At 45.8% G+C, this 21,777-nt stretch overlaps 1 protein-coding gene across 1 annotated transcript in view; it reads left to right on the top strand.

Moving 5' to 3' along the window:
- The window catches only part of SIK3 (SIK family kinase 3), a 146,615-nt gene that overhangs the window by 51,448 nt on the left and 73,390 nt on the right, over positions 1-21,777 (top strand). Inside the window, exons 2-3 of the mRNA XM_073585214.1 lie at positions 4,829-4,945; positions 16,146-16,209. Coding sequence (XP_073441315.1) covers positions 4,829-4,945; positions 16,146-16,209 — 181 coding nt within the window. The remainder of the gene's footprint in view (positions 1-4,828; positions 4,946-16,145; positions 16,210-21,777) is intronic.

Raw genomic sequence — 21,777 nt, 5'->3', positions numbered from 1 at the left:
GTATGGTGATGGACCGGTCGTGTCGGTCATCGTTTTATCCAGGGCTGTGGAGTTGGTAAGTCAATTCTGCGACTCTTGACTCCTCAATTTCCCTTACACCGACTCCGACATATATTGCTTATATTTAAGTGAAAAATGTATTGTAGTACATTGTGAACATCAGACATTTAATCATTTTTATGATCCAATAATCAAGATATTTAGATAGAACATAATATATATTTATTGTATTTATTGGAATACAACTTTAGAACACAAAAAAAGTAATAAATTTAAATATGTAATACACTATGTAATATCGATTGCATATATATATATATATATATACAGTACAGACCAAAAGTTTGGACACACCTCATTCAAAGAGTTTTTCTTTATTTTCATGATTATGAAAATTGTAGATTCACTCTGAAGGCATCAAAACTATGAATTAACACATGTGGAATTATATAATTAACAAAAAGTGTGAAACAACTGAAAATATGTCTTATACTAGGTTCTTCAAAGTAGTCACCTTTTGCTTTGATTACTGCTTTGCACACTCTTGGCATTCTCTTGATGAGCTTCAAGAGGTAGTCACCGGAAATGGTTTTCACTTCACAGGTGTGCCCTGTCAGGTTTAATAAGTGGGATTTCTTGCCTTATAAATGGGGTTGGGACCATCAGTTGTGTTGTGCAGAAGTCTGGTGGATACACAGCTGATAGTCCTACTGAATAGACTGTTAGAATTTGTATTATGGCAAGAAAAAAAGCAGCTAAGTAAAGAAAAACGAGTGGCCATCATTACTTTAAGAAATGAAGGTCAGTCAGTCTGAAAAATTGGGAAAATTTTGAAAGTGTCCCCAAGTGCAGTGGCAAAAACCATCAAGCGCTACAAAGAAACTGGCTCACATGAGGACCGCCCCAGGAAAGGGAGACCAAGAGTCACCTCTGCTGCAGAGGATAAGTTCATCCAAGTCACCAGCCTCAGAAATTAGGGGGGGGGGGCGGCAGAACCTCATACTGTTCCACAGAACCTCATACTGCACAACTCAGCTGCTGCAGAACCTCATACTGCACACCCCTACACTTGAAAATAAAGCCTGCACCTCAACAAGATGTGGTGATGAATGCAGTCTATTTATTCCAACTATCCAGCTATTGATGTTGATGTGTTACTGAAGACGAGCAATGCCTGTCCTGGGCGTCCTTTTGAGCAGCTATGAGGTGTACCTGACTGGTGCTAAAAAAAAAAAAAAAAAAAAAGTGTTAGTCTGCGTGCTACCCGGCTTTCATTCTTTTTGGTACAGATAAGATATGGATAGACAGATATGGATAAATGGATATATAGATTGAGCAGATTTCTAATCTGCTTTTGCTATTGAAAACATTATGAGCTCAAAAACCTTTCAGGTGATGTGGTTTTATAAAAAGCTGATCTGCTTTTGCAGCTGAAAAACGTATCCTCAAAAAACGCAGGAAAAACGCTGTGTGTGAATGTAGCCATAGAACAGCCATTTATAGGACATTTCATAACTTTCCCAAATTCCTGTGAAAAAATATTCAGCACATTCTGCATTGAATTACTGTACCCAATTTATTATATATTTTAGGAGTCGGTCCATTTTATACCGACTCCAACTCTGACTCCACAGCCCTGGTTTTATCCCAATAACTTCTCGTCCGCTTGTGTAAAAAGGCCAGTAAGCGATCAGAGGGCGACTGTGTGGTGTTCATGTGAAAAAGGGTCTTTAAATGACAGTCAGACTTCTATATTGTTGATCGTTATAAGTAGAAATTTCCTGTGTAGTCCTGCCAATAGTCCCACAATATTTTGGATTTTCTCTCTTCTCGTCCTCTCTATTTCCCTTCTCCGAGGCCTCTATTCTACAGCTTGCTTTTTGTTTGTTTTTTCCCTTTTCTGGCATATCCCAACCGAATATTTGCCAAATTGCCACATTGTATTAGCGAAACCAATCATTTAGTTCCGATTACCCACAGAGGTCAGAAAAGTCCTGATTGTTTGTGATGTTGTGCGTGCAGCAATGCTTGACGGTATGGATTGCCTTGTGTAATGCATGTGATGTGTGTTTAACTTCCCAGGCCACGTGTAGACGGGTGTGTGTCGTGAACTGCGTCTCCTGGTCCACGCTGTTAGGATAGATAGACCTGGAGCAAATTACCATCGTCAGTATAAGAGATAAAGGGGCTGCAAATCTGCAGAGAGAAAATGTCTACTTTCCTGTGTGATGCAAAGTTATCAGACTAAATTTCCCCATGTTATTTCAGTGGAGGGCAGAGATAACCAGCAGCAGCAGATGCCTATGATTCTGGGGAAATCAGTAGGATCAGACAGTTCTCCAGCTTCTGCTCATGATATTCAGAAATGTGAAATCCACAGAACATTGTTATACTGTGGACGTAACCACAGATTTCTCCTGCAGAGGGTGAAAAGAATGGCGTAATGAAATCTGGAGTTAGTTTTCTAGACCACCTCAACAAATGAAATCTAGTTTTGGTGCACATATCCATCTAATATAGCCAAAAGCTGTGTCCATCCTCATGAACTGCAACTCTAATTTTCAGTAAGATGCCAGCACTGTTGGTGCTGGAACTTCCTTTCCCTCACTTTCTAGCATTCATTGCTCCTGCCATCATCCAGTGGTTTGAATTTGCTAAACTCAGTCTGCCTCTGTTATTTCTGTATACAGATTGACAGGAGACCAGAAAAAGAGACAGTGTTATCCCCCGCTGCTGTCCGGGAGACCACAGACCCTACCCTTCACTTCCATCTGGGGGACACCCAGTTCCGGCCTCAGCTTCCAGCCCGGGGGAACCCCTATGCACGGTTTCTGGCCAGGAAAACCCCCAGACCCACCCTCCGCTTCTGACATGGAGCCCCCAGTCCCGCCCTCTGCTGCCGACATGGAGACCCCAATACGATCCTCTCTTTCGGTGGATCGGCTACTAGAAGTGGATTACACAACAGGCACTGGACAGCAGGGATATGGCAGAAGCCTGGCCGTCGTCAATTTTCAGCTGTTTTTCTAGGGGTTATGACAACAGATTGTCTATTTATCATATCTGACAGATCGACAGGCAGTGGGGCCGAGTACAGTTTACTGAAAAGTTCCCTAATATGCTTTGTATGTGTTCACTTATTGTGTAAGCCGAGTAATTGATCGCTAGTACGAGATGTCCCCTGCACCTGTATGCCCCATCAGTAAGTGAAGTGGTGGAGGGTGAATACGTGAAACAGACGTCTGCTCTGCCCGCTCGCCCCCCAGCTATCAGGTTCATGGAAGGGCTGTTCCCTGCAAAACAAGCATTCGATTCATTCCACTTGTAAACATGAAGTGTGATGACGGAGGGGCGGATTGTGGGGAGAGGGGCCTATCGGGCAATCGGGGAGGGAGGTATTCACTTATCAGACCCGCAGCTGATTTCATGTCCACAATACAGCGCTGGCTAATGATGACACCACACGTTGCTGTCATTAATGGCTGCTTGCACAGTGCTGTGTCTGTCGTTCTGTAACCACTTGTTTAGCTCTGCTGCTGCAGACTTGTGTGTATATCTATACCGTATATCTTTAGTAAGAGAACTGGATAAGGGAAACTGTATCGGGGTGATTGCAGTAATGAAGATGGTGCGACACGTCCTAGTAAAGCAATCGTATGGTATCTGTTCTGTAGTCATCTGATGAGAAAATGAGCCTTGAAGCCACCTGCATAATATCCTGGAAGTGCAATTGGGGGTGTGCTGATGTCAACAGAGTGCGACACCCTCCTCCAATGCACTTCAAGACTAATTTTAAAAACTTAAAGGGATTGTCAGATAATAGGCCCTGTCCCCAGGTTCAATTTGAAGAAAAAGAAAAGAAAGCTTCCTCAGGTCCAGTGCAGAGTCTCTCCTGCTGCTGGCGGCATCTGGATACAGCGCTGCACACAGCACCAATCAGTGCTCGGGTCATTAGGCAGCACAAGCTGGCTACAGCCAATAACAATCCGTGCCAGCTACTGACCTGAGCAATGAGCTCACTGATTGGCTGCAGCACTGTCCATGTGACATCAGCTCTGCCGATAATAAGGTACCTGGAGCAAACACTGAGTTCTGGACCAAGGGAGGATGTGAACATCAGAGTTTTTATTTATTTTTTCACAAGTTGCTCTTGTGGGTGGTTTTTCGGTTCCCGGAAAACCCCTGAAATAAAAAAAAATCATTACTTGCCTACTACCAAATGCAAATACATCCGGAGTTACCTGTCAGTGTAATCCTGCATGTGAGGATAACGAGCCCGCTGAAAACGCGCTTACTCTATGGACAGGAAGTGTGAGCCTAAAAAGTGGCCGGTATAAAAATTGCAAAACTTTAAAAAAAAAACAAAAAAAAAAAACCCAAAACAAAAAAAACAACACAAAAACCTGATTTTTAAACAGTAATTTTGTGATGAAAGTTGTAAGTTTCAGATCGATTTGATGAGTATAAAGATCCTTTGTTTTACCATGTCAGGACTAGATGGAGACACAACATTTAGGATCGCGGTCCACATATATAACGATCAGACGATTTTCTGGTGACACATTCCCTTTAAATGCAGTTATTTTCATTTTTTTCAGCCGTCATTTCAGGGGATTTCCTTGACGTTTTTGGTGACTCTCGCCTCATTATACCCATGCTGAATCATGTCGTGGTGTTTTTTTTGCTTTGCACCCACAGACTCGTATGTGTGAAATAATGTAATAATGAGGAATGTCAGCTTGGTGTCTCAGATCATGTGATCAGTACATTACTTTGCAGCTAAACATTGTGTCTTTTTATTCTTTTTTTATTTTTTCATCAATTCCAGGTAGCAATCAAGATAATTGATAAGACCAAGTTGGATGATGAAAACCTGAAGAAAATTTTCCGAGAAGTTCAGATCATGAAGATGCTTATCCACCCCCATATTATTCGACTGTATCAGGTATGTCGTTAAACATCAGCCAGAATGGAAAGAAAACGCAAAAACATGTTCAGTCATCTGTCAGGGTATTGCTTTATCTATTTATGGGTATAATCATGGGTGGCACACTGTTCCACATTCCGATGCCCTTCCCTTTCCACTGTCATGCGATTGTGGGGTCCTGATGGGCTGCTTGACAGCAGGGGGTCTGCTGAAAGCCCCTTGTCTGCAGTGTCAGTTCTCCTGGATTTTGTATGAATTATATATAATTATTTGGCTCCGTCATCCTTCAGAGAGTCCTCTGTTTATAGAGTAGCCAATAAAAAGAGGATGGGCTGCAGTGTTAGGGGGACAGCCAATCATGAGGCAGGAGGTCTGTCTCAGACTGCCATCGACTACCTGTAGGCAATGTGGCTGAGTTGTAGTCATAGATCACAGCTTGACCCTGATGGAGCGGAGTATTAGGAGATAAATATATGCATTATATTTATTTACCATTTATGTAATATTCATTCATTCATTCCAGCTTGAGCAGTTGAGGTTTTTTTTCTTTTGTGATGAGCAAGCGTGCTGGGATAATGTGTAAACTGAGAATGCTCGGGTGCTAACCAAGTGTCTTCTGTGTGCTCGAAAAATATAAATCTATAAATCATGACGTATAGAAGGCCGAGTCTGGACTCTGTTGCCCTCGTATCTACCCAGTATACACTGTAGAACATCCTGCCTGTATTTTTTTAAGCCTTGGACATCGCAAAAAAAGATTGTAAATCTCCATTTTATTCTTATGTTGGACTGTGATAACAGGAAAGTGAGGATACAGCTGGAAAGGCAAAAAAGGGTGTTTTTTTTTTTTTTTTTTTTTTAATAAATGAACCGATGAATTGGGAAGTGTTTTTGGCAACAGGTGCAAAAGAGAGAGAACTAGTTTGTATTTTGCCCCACGTCCCATCCTGCCTGCGATGACTGCCCCCCGGGGAGGATAAAGGGATATTACAGCTTCAGAGTGATGGTTGTGGTCATACAGTAATTGCTTTCATTGATTACTTCCAGTGATAAAACTCTGTCCTCGTCTTGTAGTGGAAACGCAGGAGCGTGGCTTCTTCTGACTCACACTGCGTCTGTGACGAGCTGCGCTCCTGTGTGGGACAGGATTTTTTTTTAAATTGACACTAGAGTTCCTGAAAACGGCCTACTTGCTGAAATCATAGTATCACTTTAAGGACGAATGCACATGTTGAGGATTTTCCACATCAAAATCCGCACGTGTTTCATGTGCATTTTGTTGTGAATTTCACCCTATGCATTGCAATTGTAAAGTGATTAAAATCTGCACAAAGGAACGACTGTCTACAGATTTTAACATCCGCTCAGCAGGATTATGCTGGGATCTTCATCAATCCCGAACTTTGTCTTTATCTCTTAAGGTACTGTCACACTTAGCGATGTACCAGCGATCCCGACCAGCGATATGACGCGGTCAGGATCGCTGGTGCATCGCTAAGTGATTGCTAGTGAGCTGCCACACAGGCAGATCTCCCTAGCGACATCGCTGGGGACGGGGGTCGCTACTTACCTGTCACACCAGGCGATCCTGCGTCCTCCCGCCCGCGTCCACGCGTCGCTCGTCTTCACAGCAGGAAGCTGACGACGAGAAACAGTCCTGAACGTTCTCGCGCGATCAGCGATAACCAGCGGGGGAGCCGGTCGTAGGTAAGTATCACACACAGAGATATCGCTAGCAATATCGCTATAACGTCACTAGTTATAGCGATATTGCTAGCGATATCTCTTAGTGTGACTGGCCCTTTACTCTTTAATTTTCCCATAAATGGCACAGCTCCCGGCCCCCTGGGCGTGCCACAGTCGGCCCTATTGACTTAAGCTACACTGCCACTGGAGGCTGGGAATTCAGTGAGGTAGAGAAAAGTAAAATGTAAAACAGGGCTGCTGGCCCCATATTTTTAGAATCACTGGGGTCCAAAAGGTGGGACCCCAACAAGCTGTGAGTGATGTTGCAGAGCTTTATGACCAGGCTTTATTTGCCGCTTCTGAAGGTCGCTTGTGAGCAGGGCTGTGGAGTCGGTAAGCCAAACCTGCGACTCCGACTCCTCAATTTCCCTTACACTGACTCCAACTCCGACTCCACGACTCCGACTCCCACATACACTCACTGGCCACTTTATTAGGTACACCTGTCCAACTGTGTGTTAAGACTTAATTTCTAATCAGCCAATCACATGGCGGCAACTCAGTGCATTTAGGCATGTAGACATGGTCAAGACAATCTCCTGCAGTTCAAACCGAGCATCAGTATGGGGAAGAAAGGTGATTTGAGTGCCTTTGAACGTGGCATGATTGTTGGTGCCAGAAGGGCTGGTCTGAGTATTTCAGAAACTGCTGATCTACTGGGATTTTCACGCACAACCATCTCTAGGGTTTACAGAGAATGGTCCGAAAAAGAAAAAAAATCCAGTGAGCGGCAGTTCTGTGGCCGGAAATGCCTTGTTGATGCCAGAGGTCAGAGGAGAATGGGCATACTGGTTCGAGCTGATAGAAAGGCAACAGTGACTCAAATTGCCACCCGTTACAACCAAGGTAGGCAGAAGAGCATCTCTGAACGCACAGTGCGTCGAACTTTGAGGCAGATGGGCTACAGCAGCAGAAGACCACACTGGGTACCACTCCTCTCAGCTAAGAACAGGCATCTGATGGCTACTTTCAGCAGGATAATGCGCCATGTCATAAAGCTCGAATCATCTCAGATTGGTTTCTTGAACATGACAATGAGTTCACTGTACTCAAATGGCCTCCTCAGTCACCAGATCTCAATCCAATAGAGCATCTTTGGGATGTGGTGGAACGGGAGATTCGCATCAGGGATGTGCAGCCGACAAATCTGCGCCAACTGTGTGATGCCATCATGTCAATATGGTCCAAAATCTCTGAGGAATGCTTCCAGCACCTTGTTGAATCTCTGCCACGAAGAATTGAGGCAGTTCTGAAGGCAAAAGGGGGTCCAACCCGTTACTAGCATGGTGTACCTAATAAAGTGGCCAGTGAGTGTATATTGCTTATATTTAAGTGAAAAATTTCTTGTAGTACAATGTGAACACCAGACATTTGATCATTTCTATGATCCAATAATCAAGATATTTAGGTAGAACATAATATCTATTTATTGGAATGCAACTTTAGAACACAAAAAACTGTAATAAATTGTAAATATATAATACACTGTATAATATCGATTACATATATACAGTACAGACCAAAAGTTTGGACACACCTCATTCAAAAAGTTTTCTTTATTTTCATGACTATGAAAATTGTAGATTCACTCTGAAGGCATCAAAACTATGAATTACATGTGGAATTATATAATTAACAAAAAAGTGTGAAACAACTGAAAATATGTCTTATATTCTAGGTTCTTCAAAGTAGCCACCTTTTGCATTGATTACTGCTTTGCACATTCTTGGCATTCTCTTGATGAACTTCAAGAGGTAGTCACCGGAAATGGTCTTCCAATGGTCTTGAAGGAGTTTCCAGAGATGCTTAGCACTTGTTGGCCCTTTTGCCTTCACTCTGCGGTCCAGCTCACCCCAAACCATCTCGATTGCGTTCAGGTCTGGTGACTGGAGGCCGGGTCATCTGGTGTAGCCCCCATCACTCTCCTCCTTGGTCAAATAGCCCTTACACAGCCTGGAGGTGTGTTTGGGGTCATTGTTCTGTTGAAAAATAAATGATGGTCCAACTAAACACAAACCGGATGGAATAGCATGCCGCTGCAAGATGCTGTGGTAGCCGTGCTGGTTCAGTATGCCTTCAATTTTGAATAAATCCCCAACAGTGTCACCAGCAAAGCACCCCCACGCTATCACACCTCCTCCTCTATGCTTTACGGTGGGAACCAGGCACGTAGAGTCCATTCACCTTTTCTGCGTCGCACAAAGACACGGTGGTTGGAACCAAAGATCTCAAATTTGGACTCATCAGACCAAAGCACAGATTTCCACTGGTCTAATGTCCATTCCTTGTGTTTTTTAGCCCAAACAAGTCTCTTCTGCTTGTTGCCTGTCCTTAGCAGTGGTTTCCTAGCAGCTATTTTACCATGAAGGCCTGCTGCACAAAGTCTCCTCTTAACACTTGTTGTAGAGATGTGTCTGCTGCTAGAACTCTGTGTGGCATAATCTGAGCTGCTGTTAACCTGCGATTTCTGAGGCTGGTGACTAGGATGAACTTATCCTCCGCAGCAGAGGTGACTCTTGGTCTTCCTTTCCTGGGGCGGTCCTCATGAAAGCCAGTTTCTTTGTAGCGCTTGATGGTTTTTGCCAATGCACTTGGGGACACTTTCAAAGTTTTTCCAATTTTTCGAACTGACTGACCTTCATTTCTTAAAGTAATGATGGCCACTCGTTTTTCTTTACTTAGCTGCTTTTTTCTTGCCATAATACAAATTCTAACAGTCTATACAGTAGGACTATCACCTGTGTATCCACCAGACTTCAGCACAACACAACTGATGGTCCCAACCCCATTTCTAAGGCAAAAAATCCCACTTATTAAACATGACAAGGGCACACCTGTGAAGTGAAAACCATTTCCGGTGACTACCTCTTGAAGCTCATCAAGAGAATGCCAAGAGTGTGCAAAGCAGTAATCAAAGCAAAAGGTGGCTACTTTGAAGAACCTAGAATATAACACATATTTTCAGTTGTTTCGAAAACTCTTTGAATGAGAAGGTGTGTCCAAACTTTTGGTCTGTACTGTGTGTGTGTGTATGTATGTATATATATATATATATATATATATATATACATATACACACACACACACACACACACACACACACACACACACACACACACACACACACACACACACACGCTATGACTTATCTCAGGCTACATTCACACTATGGGCGTAGCCAGGATGAAACCTGGGGGGGGGGGCAGAACCTCATGCTGTTCCGCAGAATTTCATACTGCACACCTCAGCTGCTGCAGAACCTCATACTGCACACCCCTACACTTGAAAATAAGATGTGGTGATGAATGCAGTCTATTTATTCCAACTATCAATTGATGTTACTGAAGACGAGCAATGCCTGTCCTGGGCGTCCTTTTGGGCAGCTATGAGATGTCCCTGACTGGTGCTAAAAAAAAGGAGTGTTAGTCTGTGTGCTATCCGGCTTTCATTCTTTTTGGTACAGATATGATATGGATACAGATATGGATAAATGGATATATAGAGCAGATTTCTAATCTGTTTGTTTTTGCTATTGAAAACATTATCTAGGAGCTCAAAAACCTTTCAGGTGATGCGGTTTTTTCAAAAGCTGATCTGCTTTTGCAACTGAAAAACATATCCTCAAAAAACGCAGGACAAACGCTGTGTGTGAATGTAGCCTTAGATCAGGAATAGAACAGCCATTTATAGGACATTTCATAACTTTCCCAAATTCCTATGAAAAAATATTCAGCACATTCTGCATTTAATTACTGTACCCAATTTATTATATATTTTAGGCCTCTTTCACACATCAGGTTTTCGCCGTCAGGCGCGATCCGGCGCTTTTGACAGAAACCGGATCCAGCGAAATGCAATGCCGGATCCGGTTTCCCCCCCATTGACTTGCATTTGCGCCGGATCGCGCCGGATGGCCATGCGTTTCATCCGGTTTTCGCCGGATCCGGCAATGTGTCGCGATCCGGCGTCTGGAAAAAACGGCTACTGTAACGTTTTTTGTCTCCGGCGTGAAAGCCGGACACGCCGAATCCGGCGCGTCCGGCTTTTTCACACAATGAAAGTCTGAGCGCCGCAATGCGCCGGATCCGTTTTTTTTGGTCTGAGCATGCTCAGTAGCTCTGCCCACAAGACATATATAAAAGCAAGACAGTGGGACCCACAGCCACACCCAACATGCCACCCAAGAAAGCAACCAAGCGCAGCAGGAGAAGGCAGGAGACCACTGCAGCACCATCAGCACCACCACCACCCCAAATGGAGCAGCAAATGGAACATGCTGAGGAGGGGAGGCCACCAGCAGATGAGAGACGGTAATTATCAAATCCCCCATTCCTCCAAACTAGGGCTATTGAATATCAAGATATTCATTGGCCCTTTGTTTGTCTTTATTCAACAGCCGCCCAATAGATGCAGCAGCAATGGCAGCAGGTGGAACACCACCCACAGGCATGGAGTGTGGCCACCAGGAAGACAGCACATCATCTTCTGGGAGCCCTCCCTCGCATCGTCAGCGTTTGACGGTAAGTTTTTATTTCCAAAATCCATCATCTCTGTAATATATGTCTATTCATTGCCTTTTATTTCAAAACAGGATTCACAAGATGAAGAGGAGCTCCCAGAAGAAGAAGGAAGGGGTGGACAGACGCTTGGAGTGGGCTCACAATTGGTAAGTTTTTTGCATCAAACGCAGAAACACAACATCACACTACATACAACACATAGAAAACAATGTTCTGCAGACCACACACAGCAAACAAATGCCTACATCCAAAGACATAACATTTTTTGTTTTCTTCTCTAGTCTTCCCAATCTGGTGCTCGGCCAAGAGGTCCTCGCAGTGCCTCCCAGGGTCGTCGGCGACAGCAACGCGGCGGTCACCAGCGTGTAAGTATAAATATTTTTGCTTTGTTTTTTTGCACTTTTTATTTCATTTCTTTTGTGTAGGCTAATTGTTATTTTTGTCTTTTTCTTTAACAGCCTTCACAGCGTGCTCCCGACTCTGACGGTGAGGATGGAGGACTCGATGTGGACCACCTCATCGATCTCGTCAGAGAAAGGGAGCCGCTCTGGAATATGGCTGACCGCCGCCACGCTGACCTTATCGTTACCCGACGACTCTGGGAGGAAATCTGTTCGCTCCTTGTGGGCCGCTGGGAGGACCTCGATGTTCGGGCCCAGATTAAAGAGCGTAAGTATATACAGTACCGGTTGCTTGATGTAAACCAGTGTTTCCCGAACTCCAGTCCTCGTGGTCCCCACGGATCATGTGTTCAGGATTTCTATTTACTATGGAAATCCTGAAAACATGACCCCTGGGGACCATGAGGACTGGAGTTTGGGAAACACTGATGTTGTATACTAACCACTCCTTTCTCGTTTCAGGGAACAGAATTGTGAATCGGTGGCGGTCTGTGAGGGATCGTTAAAAGAAGGAGTTCAATAAAGAGATGCGGGCCCCGAGTGGATCTGGAGGACGCAGGAGCAAGTACAAGTACGCACAAGCCCTGTCGTTCCTCCGGGAAACAATGGTCACTAGAAGGTAAATATTACACACCACATGTGAAAAAAAATGTTAGATGTAACTTTTTTTTTTTCAGCCAGGGCCATACCATGTCAGTATTTTAATTGTTTTTTTTTCTCTTTATTCCACAGCACGGTGAGCAGCACTCGGGAGCCTGCACGATTGGACCCTTCTGAGGCGATCCCTGAGGAGACCGGCACCGAGGGACACTTCGACCGCCCCGGTACATCTGCACCTTCCCAGCCTTCCCACACATTCGACCCATCTGTCCCATCCACCAGCACAGGAGCATCGTGGCCGCCTACATTACATGAAGCTGCTGGTGAGGAGATCGCTTTCCCTTTACACCACCCTTCTGCCCCTGCCACCTCTAGTACACCTGCGGGTACTGGGCGGCAGCGTCAGAGGGGTCAGGAAAAGTTATGCGCCAGAGTTCTTGCATCTGAATGCATCTTTCCAGAACTGTCTAAAAGTCTTGTCAGAGCAAATCTCCACAGGCTTTCAGCAGATCAACTCCAGCATTCTGGAGGTGAAGACACTTCTGCAAACCATGCATTCAGAAGCAAGATCTTCGCCAAACCACACCTTTTTCAGGTCTGTTGTGGAGCGCATGGCAACACTATCTCCTACCCAGCAGATGCATGTAATGCATTCGTGCCACGGTGCTCTACAGCAGGTTACCTCCCAACCTCCACCTCCCACCACTGTAGTTCCTCCACCTGCACCCCCTCCAGCCACTTTCCATCCTCCCCCTCCTATTACATCTGCACCCCCTCCAGCCACTTTCCATCCTCCCCCTCCTATTACATCTGCACCCCCTCCAGCCACTTTCCATCCTCCCCCTCCTATTACATCTGCACCCCCTCCAGCCACTTTCCATCCTCCCCCTCCTATTACATACCAGCAACCTCACCAGTACCAGCAACCTCCCCAGTACCAGACATCTCCCCACTTCCAGCAACCTGCCCCGTACCAAACTCCTTCCCCGTACCAAACTCCTTCCCCGTACCAAACTCCTTCCCCGTACCAAACTCCTTCCCCGTACCAAACTCCTTCCCCGTACCAAACTCCTTCCCCGTACCAAACTCCTTCCCCGTACCAAACTCCTTCCCCGTACCAAACTCCTTCCCCGTACCAAACTCCTTCCCCGTACCAAACTCCTTCCCCGTACCAAACTCCTTCCCCGTACCAAACTCCTTCCCCGTACCAAACTCCTTCCCCGTACCAAACTCCTTCCCCGTACCAAACTCCTTCCCCGTACCAAACTCCTTCCCCGTACCAAACTCCTTCCCCGTACCAAACTCCTTCCCCGTACCAAACTCCTTCCCCGTACCAAACTCCTTCCCCGTACCAAACTCCTTCCCCGTACCAAACTCCTTCCCCGTACCAAACTCCTTCCCCGTACCAAACTCCTTCCCCGTACCAAACTCCTTCCCCGTACCAAACTCCTTCCCCGTACCAAACTCCTTCCCCGTACCAAACTCCTTCCCCGTACCAAACTCCTTCCCCGTACCAAACTCCTTCCCCGTACCAAACTCCTTCCCCGTACCAAACTCCTTCCCCGTACCAAACTCCTTCCCCGTACCAAACTCCTTCCCCGTACCAAACTCCTTCCCCGTACCAAACTCCTTCCCCGTACCAAACTCCTTCCCCGTACCAAACTCCTTCCCCGTACCAAACTCCTTCCCCGTACCAAACTCCTTCCCCGTACCAAACTCCTTCCCCGTACCAAACTCCTTCCCCGTACCAAACTCCTTCCCCGTACCAAACTCCTTCCCCGTACCAAACTCCTTCCCCGTACCAAACTCCTTCCCCGTACCAAACTCCTTCCCCGTACCAAACTCCTTCCCCGTACCAAACTCCTTCCCCGTACCAAACTCCTTCCCCGTACCAAACTCCTTCCCCGTACCAAACTCCTTCCCCGTACCAAACTCCTTCCCCCCGTACCAAACTCCTTCCCCGTACCAAACGCCTTCCCCGTACCAAACGCCTTCCCCGTACCAAACGCCTTCCCTCAACATCATCTGCTCCTACAGTCCCTGCCCAACCCTCCACTCCACCGCCCACCACCTCTTCTGCCTCCCACATGTCCAACCATTCTGTATCTTTTTCCACACCATCACCTCTAACTGTTCCTTCCCCACCACGATCCCAGTCCTCTCTCCACACTCCCATTGTCGAAGTGTCCCGCAGCCCCTCCAGCAGTATTTCCACCCCACACTACACCGAGTTATAATGTATTTTTTGTAATAAAAATGCCCATTTGGTTGGTTTCAAACCTTTATTAAAAAAGTTTTTTTAACTTTAAAAACAGTTTACACAAAAAAAAATTTTTTAAATAAAAGTTAAATTGTTTACACTGGTTGTCTGTCATTTCTTTCTGCGGCGAAATATGTTTAAAAGAAAGGTTAAATACAGGGTATTTAAAAGGTAAAAAGGTATTCAAAACCAGGTATATAACTGTGGGTAAATTTTAGCTTTTTGCCACAGTTGTGTTCCTGGTTGTGTTTGAAGCAAAGTATTTCACCTGAAAAGTTGTGTTTATTGTTGGTGATTTCCTAACAATGTACACAACTTTTGTTAAAAGGTGAAATACTTTGCATAAAACACAACCAGGTACACACCTGTGGCCTAAAGCTAAAAATAGTAAGACCATGACAAGATAGCCAACTTTGGTTGGCAAAGGTATATACTGTTGGTCCAGAAGGTACACAAGTTTGGTTAGGGCACAAATCTTTCACACTCTGTCATCCTGCCAGTGTACTCTGCCTTGAGGTGACATAAAGTATAGTGCAAAATTGTCCCTCATTACTGAAACCGTCACAGAACTTCTAGTGGTAATATTTCCAATGACAACATCCATCTTCGCCAGTAACTTGCTCTTCTCTCCAACCTGCACTTTCTCCTCTACAACCTGTCAAAGAAGGGCTGTAGGAACATGCTATATATAGTTTTCCAGTAGCCAATCCCGTTCGGAAGGCCACAAGGGTCAATTTTAAAAACCAGATCCGGCGTAATCCGTCGAAAAACGGATAGAAAAACGGATGAACCGGATGAGACGGATCCGGTTTTGTCTGTCAAGAACAAGACGGATCCGGCAGAAAACCGGATCCGGCACATCAGGTTTTACAAAACATTTGCCGGATCCGGCATTCCGGCACGACGCCGGATCGCGCCTGACGCCGAAAACCTGATGTGTGAAAGTAGCCTTAGGAGTCGGTCCATTTTATACCGACTCCACCAAAATGAGCTCCGACTCCACGACTCCGACTCCACAGCCCTGCTTGTGAGTTGAAGGGGTAAAGTGTCTCCTTTTGGAGAGTTCCAAGTCAGTGTAAGGAGACTATTAGGCCATGCAATGCTCCTCTGGAATTTAAATATACAAATACTCTTCAGAGAGGAAAAGCCTTGGACTGCTAGTGCCACCTATCGGGGTGGTAATCCTAAACGTCAATGCCAACTTTTTAAAGGGAATCTGTAATCAATTTTTGCTACTCCACCTGAGAGCAGCATGCTGTAGGAGCAAAGAGCCTGATTCCAGTGATGTCACATGACATAAGAAGCCAAACCAGAAACTCCAAGAAGCTTATAAAGGTTTGATATTGACTTTTAAGATTGCTATGTCCAGTACATGGCTCAAAAGTTCAAGTCCTCTTGCGTCTCCCAGCCCCTGTCATCCGTGGCCCCCCTCCCACTTATATACTGTCAGGTGCAAGTACCCCTATAGGTTTCTGGGCCGTGTACTCTTGGTAAGGTGCCCCATGGTGATGCCGTTAGGATTTCCTGATCCCGATACTGATGTCAGTCTGATCTGTAGACGCTGCAGTGTTGGAGGACTCGGACTACACCCTGTGTATTTGTGTATTTAGGGCAGGCCTATTGCTGAGACTGTTGAGTCCATTGTTCCTTGTGCATCTCCTTTACCATCTGCCTATATCTTTCTGCTACAGGTGATGGAGACAGAGCGGATGATCTACCTGGTGACGGAATATGCCAGTGGAGGGGAGATATTTGGTAAGTTTTGCCTCCGAGCTGAGTGGTTTAGAGAAATGCTCCTGGACGGCCGTCTCACATCTGAACTTTATGGCTCCTTGGACTTTTATATTCACACCCAAATCTGAGCAGCAAATAGCTCAGACCCGCGGCGGGCAGGAGCGTGCCTGTGAGCATGTAACCCTCCTCACCAGTAGGGGGAAGGGTTAATTGGGCCGCGTGACTGTGAATGAGATATGGGTCTACTGTGCATGCAGCAGCCTGACTCTGTAAACAGGATGTATCATGTGTGTGGGAGTCATAACATCATTTAACCCATCTTTTTCTATCGGGGTTAATAATGGGGTTTGTCGTCGTGCATTGTCGCCCCTAATCACTAGAATGAATTTCAGCTATGGCTTTAAGCTATCACTCGTCACCGCAGGAGATTAAAAAATCAAGGGGATTAAAAGGGAAAACATTGAACCTCTTGCATAATGTCCTAATTTCTGGAGGTTTTAGGGGGATCTCGTTGCCCCCCTTTTTTTAGCTGAACATCCTGTTCTAAGCCCTTTTTTGTTAGCACAGCTCCCCTGCCTCCGTTGCACCCTCCTCCTTTCTGTCCGAATAGTCTAGCAGCAGAGGAACATGTTGGTTTTCTTGCATTCCTCCAGCAGCCGCCCCTATAAATAGGACTCCTCTCCTCCATCAGATTTCTTCCCAAAGAGCAGGACGCTTCTTGCTTGCACCCTTAAGTTGATCAGGGGAAAAAGGTACCTCCATTCTCTTAAGTGCAACATTTATAGCACATAAGGCTCAGATGAAAATACCACTTTACAGCGGTTTCACAATACTCCCTGCGTACATTATTAACTATGTTTTGTATACCTGTTGAGGCTGGTGTTCTTACTTTAATTATCCATGTCAGAACAGCTGTGTAATCCTTTTATACATTTTCCTTTGTCACCTTCCACCTAAACTGTGTTCCAAATTATTATGCAAAAAGAGTTTAGGAGTGATAAGGTTAGAATTTTTTTGTTTGTCATTTAAACTCATTGATGGTGATGTGTGTCAGGGCTCTTTATATCACTGAAAGCAATTGCAGATACCTGTGCAAATTAGTTTGGCAGGTGTGTCCAAATAAAGGCAAGACTACTTAAGAAGGCTGTTCCACATTATTAAGCAGCCTACATTTTTTGCCAAAATGGGAAAGAAAAAGGTCGTGTCAGCTGCTGAGAAGCAACAAATTGTGGAGTATTTAGGTCAAGGCATGACTACAATCAACATTGCCAAGACACTTCATCGTGATCATCGCACAATCAAGAAGTATGTAGCTGATTCCCAGCACACACGTGTGCGTGCTGATAAGGAAAAATTGAGGACTCTTTCCAACAGGCAATTGCGTCAGGTTAAAAGAGCAGCTGCAAAAATGCCTTGTCATAGAAGCAGACAAGTTTTTGAAGCTGCTGGTGCCTCCAACGTCCCCCGAACAACAAGATGCAGGGTCCTTCAGAGGTTTGCAGCTGTGCGTAAGCCATCCTGTCGACCAGTTCTATCCACTGCACACAAGCAGAAACGGCTCCAGTGTGCCAAACGATACATGAAGACTGACTTCCAAACTGTTTTGTTCATCGATGAGTGCCGTGCAACGCTCGATAGTCCAGATAGATGGAGTGGAGGATGGCTGGTTGATGGACACCCCATGAAAACACGGCTAAGGCGCCAACAAAGAGGAGGTGGAGTAATGTTTTGGGCTGGAATCATTGGGAGAGAGATTGTCGGCCCCTTTAGGATCCCTGAAGGGGTAAAGATGAACTCCATAATCTATGTGGAGTTTATAAAACAGCACTTCCTGTCATGGTTCAAGAGGAAGAACCGTGCTTTCCGCAGCAAGATCGTTTTCATGCATGATAATGCACCGTCTCATGCTGCAAATAACACATCTGCATCTCTGGCTGCTATGGGCATAAAAGAGGACAAACTTATGGTGTGGCCACCATCTTCCCCTGACCTCAACCCCATTGAGAACCTCTGGAACATCATCAAAAGGAGTGTCTATGATGGCGGGAGGCAGTTCACATCTAAGCAACAGCTCTGGGAGGGGATTCTGTCCACATGCAAAACAATTGAAGCACAAACCATCCAAAAACTGACAAATTCAATGGACGACAGAGTTCAGAAGCTTCTTTCGAACAAGGGGTCCTATGTGCAAATGTAACATCACCTAGAATAAAGTTTTGACTTGAAAACTGTTTGATTTCATTTTGTAATAAGCTGATGCTTATAATTTCACAATTGACCATTTTTTTGTTCAAACTAAAAATAAAAAGGTTAAAAACTCTGCTGTGCATAATAATTTGGAACATGCATTTTGAGTGTTTCTTATTTTAAAAAAATATACTTTTTTCATAGGCAGTTTGTTCAAAAACATTGCAATTATACTAGAATATTAGATGACTGGAAAATAACAATGACTGCAATTCATATAGGTAATTTAGAGAAAATAGGAGGAAATATTTTTTGCATAATAATTTGGAACACAGTGTAGTCCGAGTTGGCAGCTCCTCAGAGTCCCTCCTCTCTTCTGAGGTCTCTCATTACTCCATACAAGCTGCACCTGACAGTCAGGCTGGGTGGGTGGAGACTAAATACAGTTGCACTCAGTAGCGCTCTCAATTCTTTATCTAAACTCATAAAATGCTCATTTTGAAAGCAGGATAATATAGCCGTCCTGATATGGACACACAACGTAAGATCCCTGGCCCCATCAGGTCTAATAGATCTCTTTAATAATTTATACAGTGAAAGTGCCCCTATTGTCTTGGTTAGTGTTGTAGGCTTGCATGGAGTGAGAGGCTGTATGCGTGATCTAATGATCTCCAGGGAAGATCTCCTGGTACAAGTCCTGGTGATCGATGGGACCCGATCTGATCTAAGAGTTTTGGTCATCCTGTTAGTTTCGGTTGTTTCTGTCTCTTCGATTCAAGGAAATTCCTGGTTCTTCTGGGTGTGGTGGTGATCATCTCGATGTGACAGCCGCCACAATGTCGCTACCGACACGTGGAGCCTCTGGTCCGGTTAGTTGACGAATGTGGGAATTTTGGGAGTCCAAGATATCAGGTCCTTCCAGTTTTATGCCCTGAAGCAACGTGCGTTATTCAGTCCCGTGACGGTGTAAATGTCCCCGAGTTCAGGAAATATACTTTTTAATTTCTTTTTACTGACTTGCACTGAATTTTTCACCTTTTTTGCAACAAGGGACTGGTTGAGTGAGATGTCTAATGCAATCATATACAGATATTCAGTGCATAGGATGTGGCACTGTAAAATAAAGGAAAGCACCGGATACAAGATGTGCTGGGAGGAGACCTCCGCCATGCCTACAGACCTCCATGCACTTAGCCTGTTCAAAGAGGGGCATCTGCAGATTTCTATACACCAGATTTACCCAGACGCCCTCCTGTAGTCTTAGGCCATGAACATTTCTGCAATTTAGATTTTTGTGACTTGTGTGTGGTTGCAGTAAACTGTGAGTTACAACACAACCCTTTACTGACATTGTGCTGCGGTGTAACAAAGGTATAGTGAATACTGCACCCACGCGATGTCTGTCGAGGGCATAGTGGCTGTGTAGCCTCAAAGGGGATGTCCACTAGAGAACAACCCCATATGAACATCCCCAATGTGCTGTATAAAATAATAGATACTTGCCTTCAGCTCCGCTCTGAGCCCTGCATCCCCGGTGATCTTGTGGCTGCAGCATTTGACTTTCCCTTTGTAACAAGACTTCTGGAGGACAAAGGGATTAGAGCGGTGGAGCAACATCAGTTGGGTAAAGTATGCTTTGGGGGCGCGTGGCTATGTAGCGACGGAGTGAGGACGCGCTTGGCAAGAGCTCCTGCCATCCTGAAAACATCTGGCCAGCAGACCCTTACCTCTGCGGCACAATTGCTGATTTTCGGGCCTCTCCGGACTCTGGGGCACTTGTGGACCCCCGCGAGAGAGCGGGGCTGGACTCCTGAGGGCTTGTAGCGGTGAAGACCGGGGCGGCCAGCGGGGCCTTGCACGGGGTGGCAGCTATCTTGGAGGTGCTCGCTCTGCCTGTGAGACGCGGCGCCGGGTTCCCTCGCTGCTGCACTGACAGACAGTGAGCAGACACCCTGAATACTTGTGAGGGGCAAGCGGTGTGTGCCCTGAAAAATTGGACCCCGCGTCCCCCTCTTTTGCTATATCACCTAGCCTGCCAGCGCCATTACTGTAGGGACTTGGATCCCTCTCTGACTGCTGTCCCTGTGGGGTCCTGAGGGTCTCTCCCCGGGCTATAAGGGCCCTTGTCTGCTGCTTAGAGCTGGACATTGCCTCCCTGTGTGACTCTGCAGGTCTGTGCTGCTCCTGGGACCCTGCAGACACCATCTGATAATCTTACTCCGTCTATAATCTTGATTCAGGGGACTCCAGGGTGCACTGTCTCTGATATCCGGCTGTGCCCTATTGCTATTAAAATGAGTCGTTCCAAGGGGTCTGGGGCGGCTGAAAGGCTGAAGAAATATGCCAGGATAGACCATGCTGAAGGCTTAAGATCTCTTAAAAATAATCCTTCACAGGCTCAACGTAAGAACCGTCCCTCTGAGGGTGGGGAGGACATTGAGCAAGAGGAATTAACCCTTAAGGCCTGTTTCACACTTCCGTTGTTGGCGGACAGCTGTTATCCACCAAAAACGAAAATTAACGGATCCGCCTCCAGGATGTGACATACCGATGTCAGCGGACGCTAATTTCGTCGGATCCTCCGCCGAAGATGAAAAGTGCAGCAAATTTATTTAGAGAGAGAGATTTTTTCGCCGCTCCCGGAACGGCATTTCATGGTTAAAATGCTTCCCGGAGTAAATCTTCCGGGCATGCACGCTTAAAAATAGAGGACCGTAAAGGAAAAAAAACGTTGCAGGGTCCGTCTCATCCGCCCGGGAGACTCTTGGCGGATCCGTCAAAAAACGGATGGGACGGACGACCGTCGGTCAAGATCCGCCACTAATGAAAGTCTATGGGGGGGAAAACGGATCCGCCCCTTTTTTGGCGGATCTGTTTTTTCTAAAATTGGCGGATTTTGACTGACGTCAAAAAACGGAAGTGTGAAACAGGCCTACGCAGGCGTCTGAACAACTCATGCAGGCCATCTCCTTAACCAGGACGTCTCTGTCTGGGAAGATAGAGGACGTGCACACTGAGGTGGGACGCCTCCGACAAGACATGCAAGCCCTGAAGGGCCGCATTACGGAGGTGGAGATGTGGGTATCCCAAGTAGAAGACACCATCGCACCCATGGAAGCTAAACTAACGAAAGTGGCAGGCTCTAACGCGTGGAGGCAAAAGCAGATGACCTGGAAAATAGAATGCGTCGGAATAATATCCGAATTATTGGTCTACCGGAGCGCTCGGAAGGACAACACCCGGAGCAATTCCTAGAAGATTGGCTTAAAACCACTTTGGGAGACGAATTCTCCCCAATCTTTGCGGTGGAAAGGGCTCACAGGGTCCCTACTAGGCCTCTTCCTCGTGGAGCCCCACCTAGACCTTTTCTGGTGCGTCTCCTCAACTGCAGGGATAGAGACA

The sequence above is a fragment of the Dendrobates tinctorius genome, unplaced genomic scaffold (assembly GCF_039654945.1).
Source record: "Dendrobates tinctorius isolate UK_male_01 unplaced genomic scaffold, ASM3965494v1 ptg000086l, whole genome shotgun sequence".
Lineage (NCBI taxonomy): Eukaryota > Metazoa > Chordata > Amphibia > Anura > Dendrobatidae > Dendrobates > Dendrobates tinctorius.
This window is presented reverse-complemented; position numbering and strand designations above follow the sequence as displayed.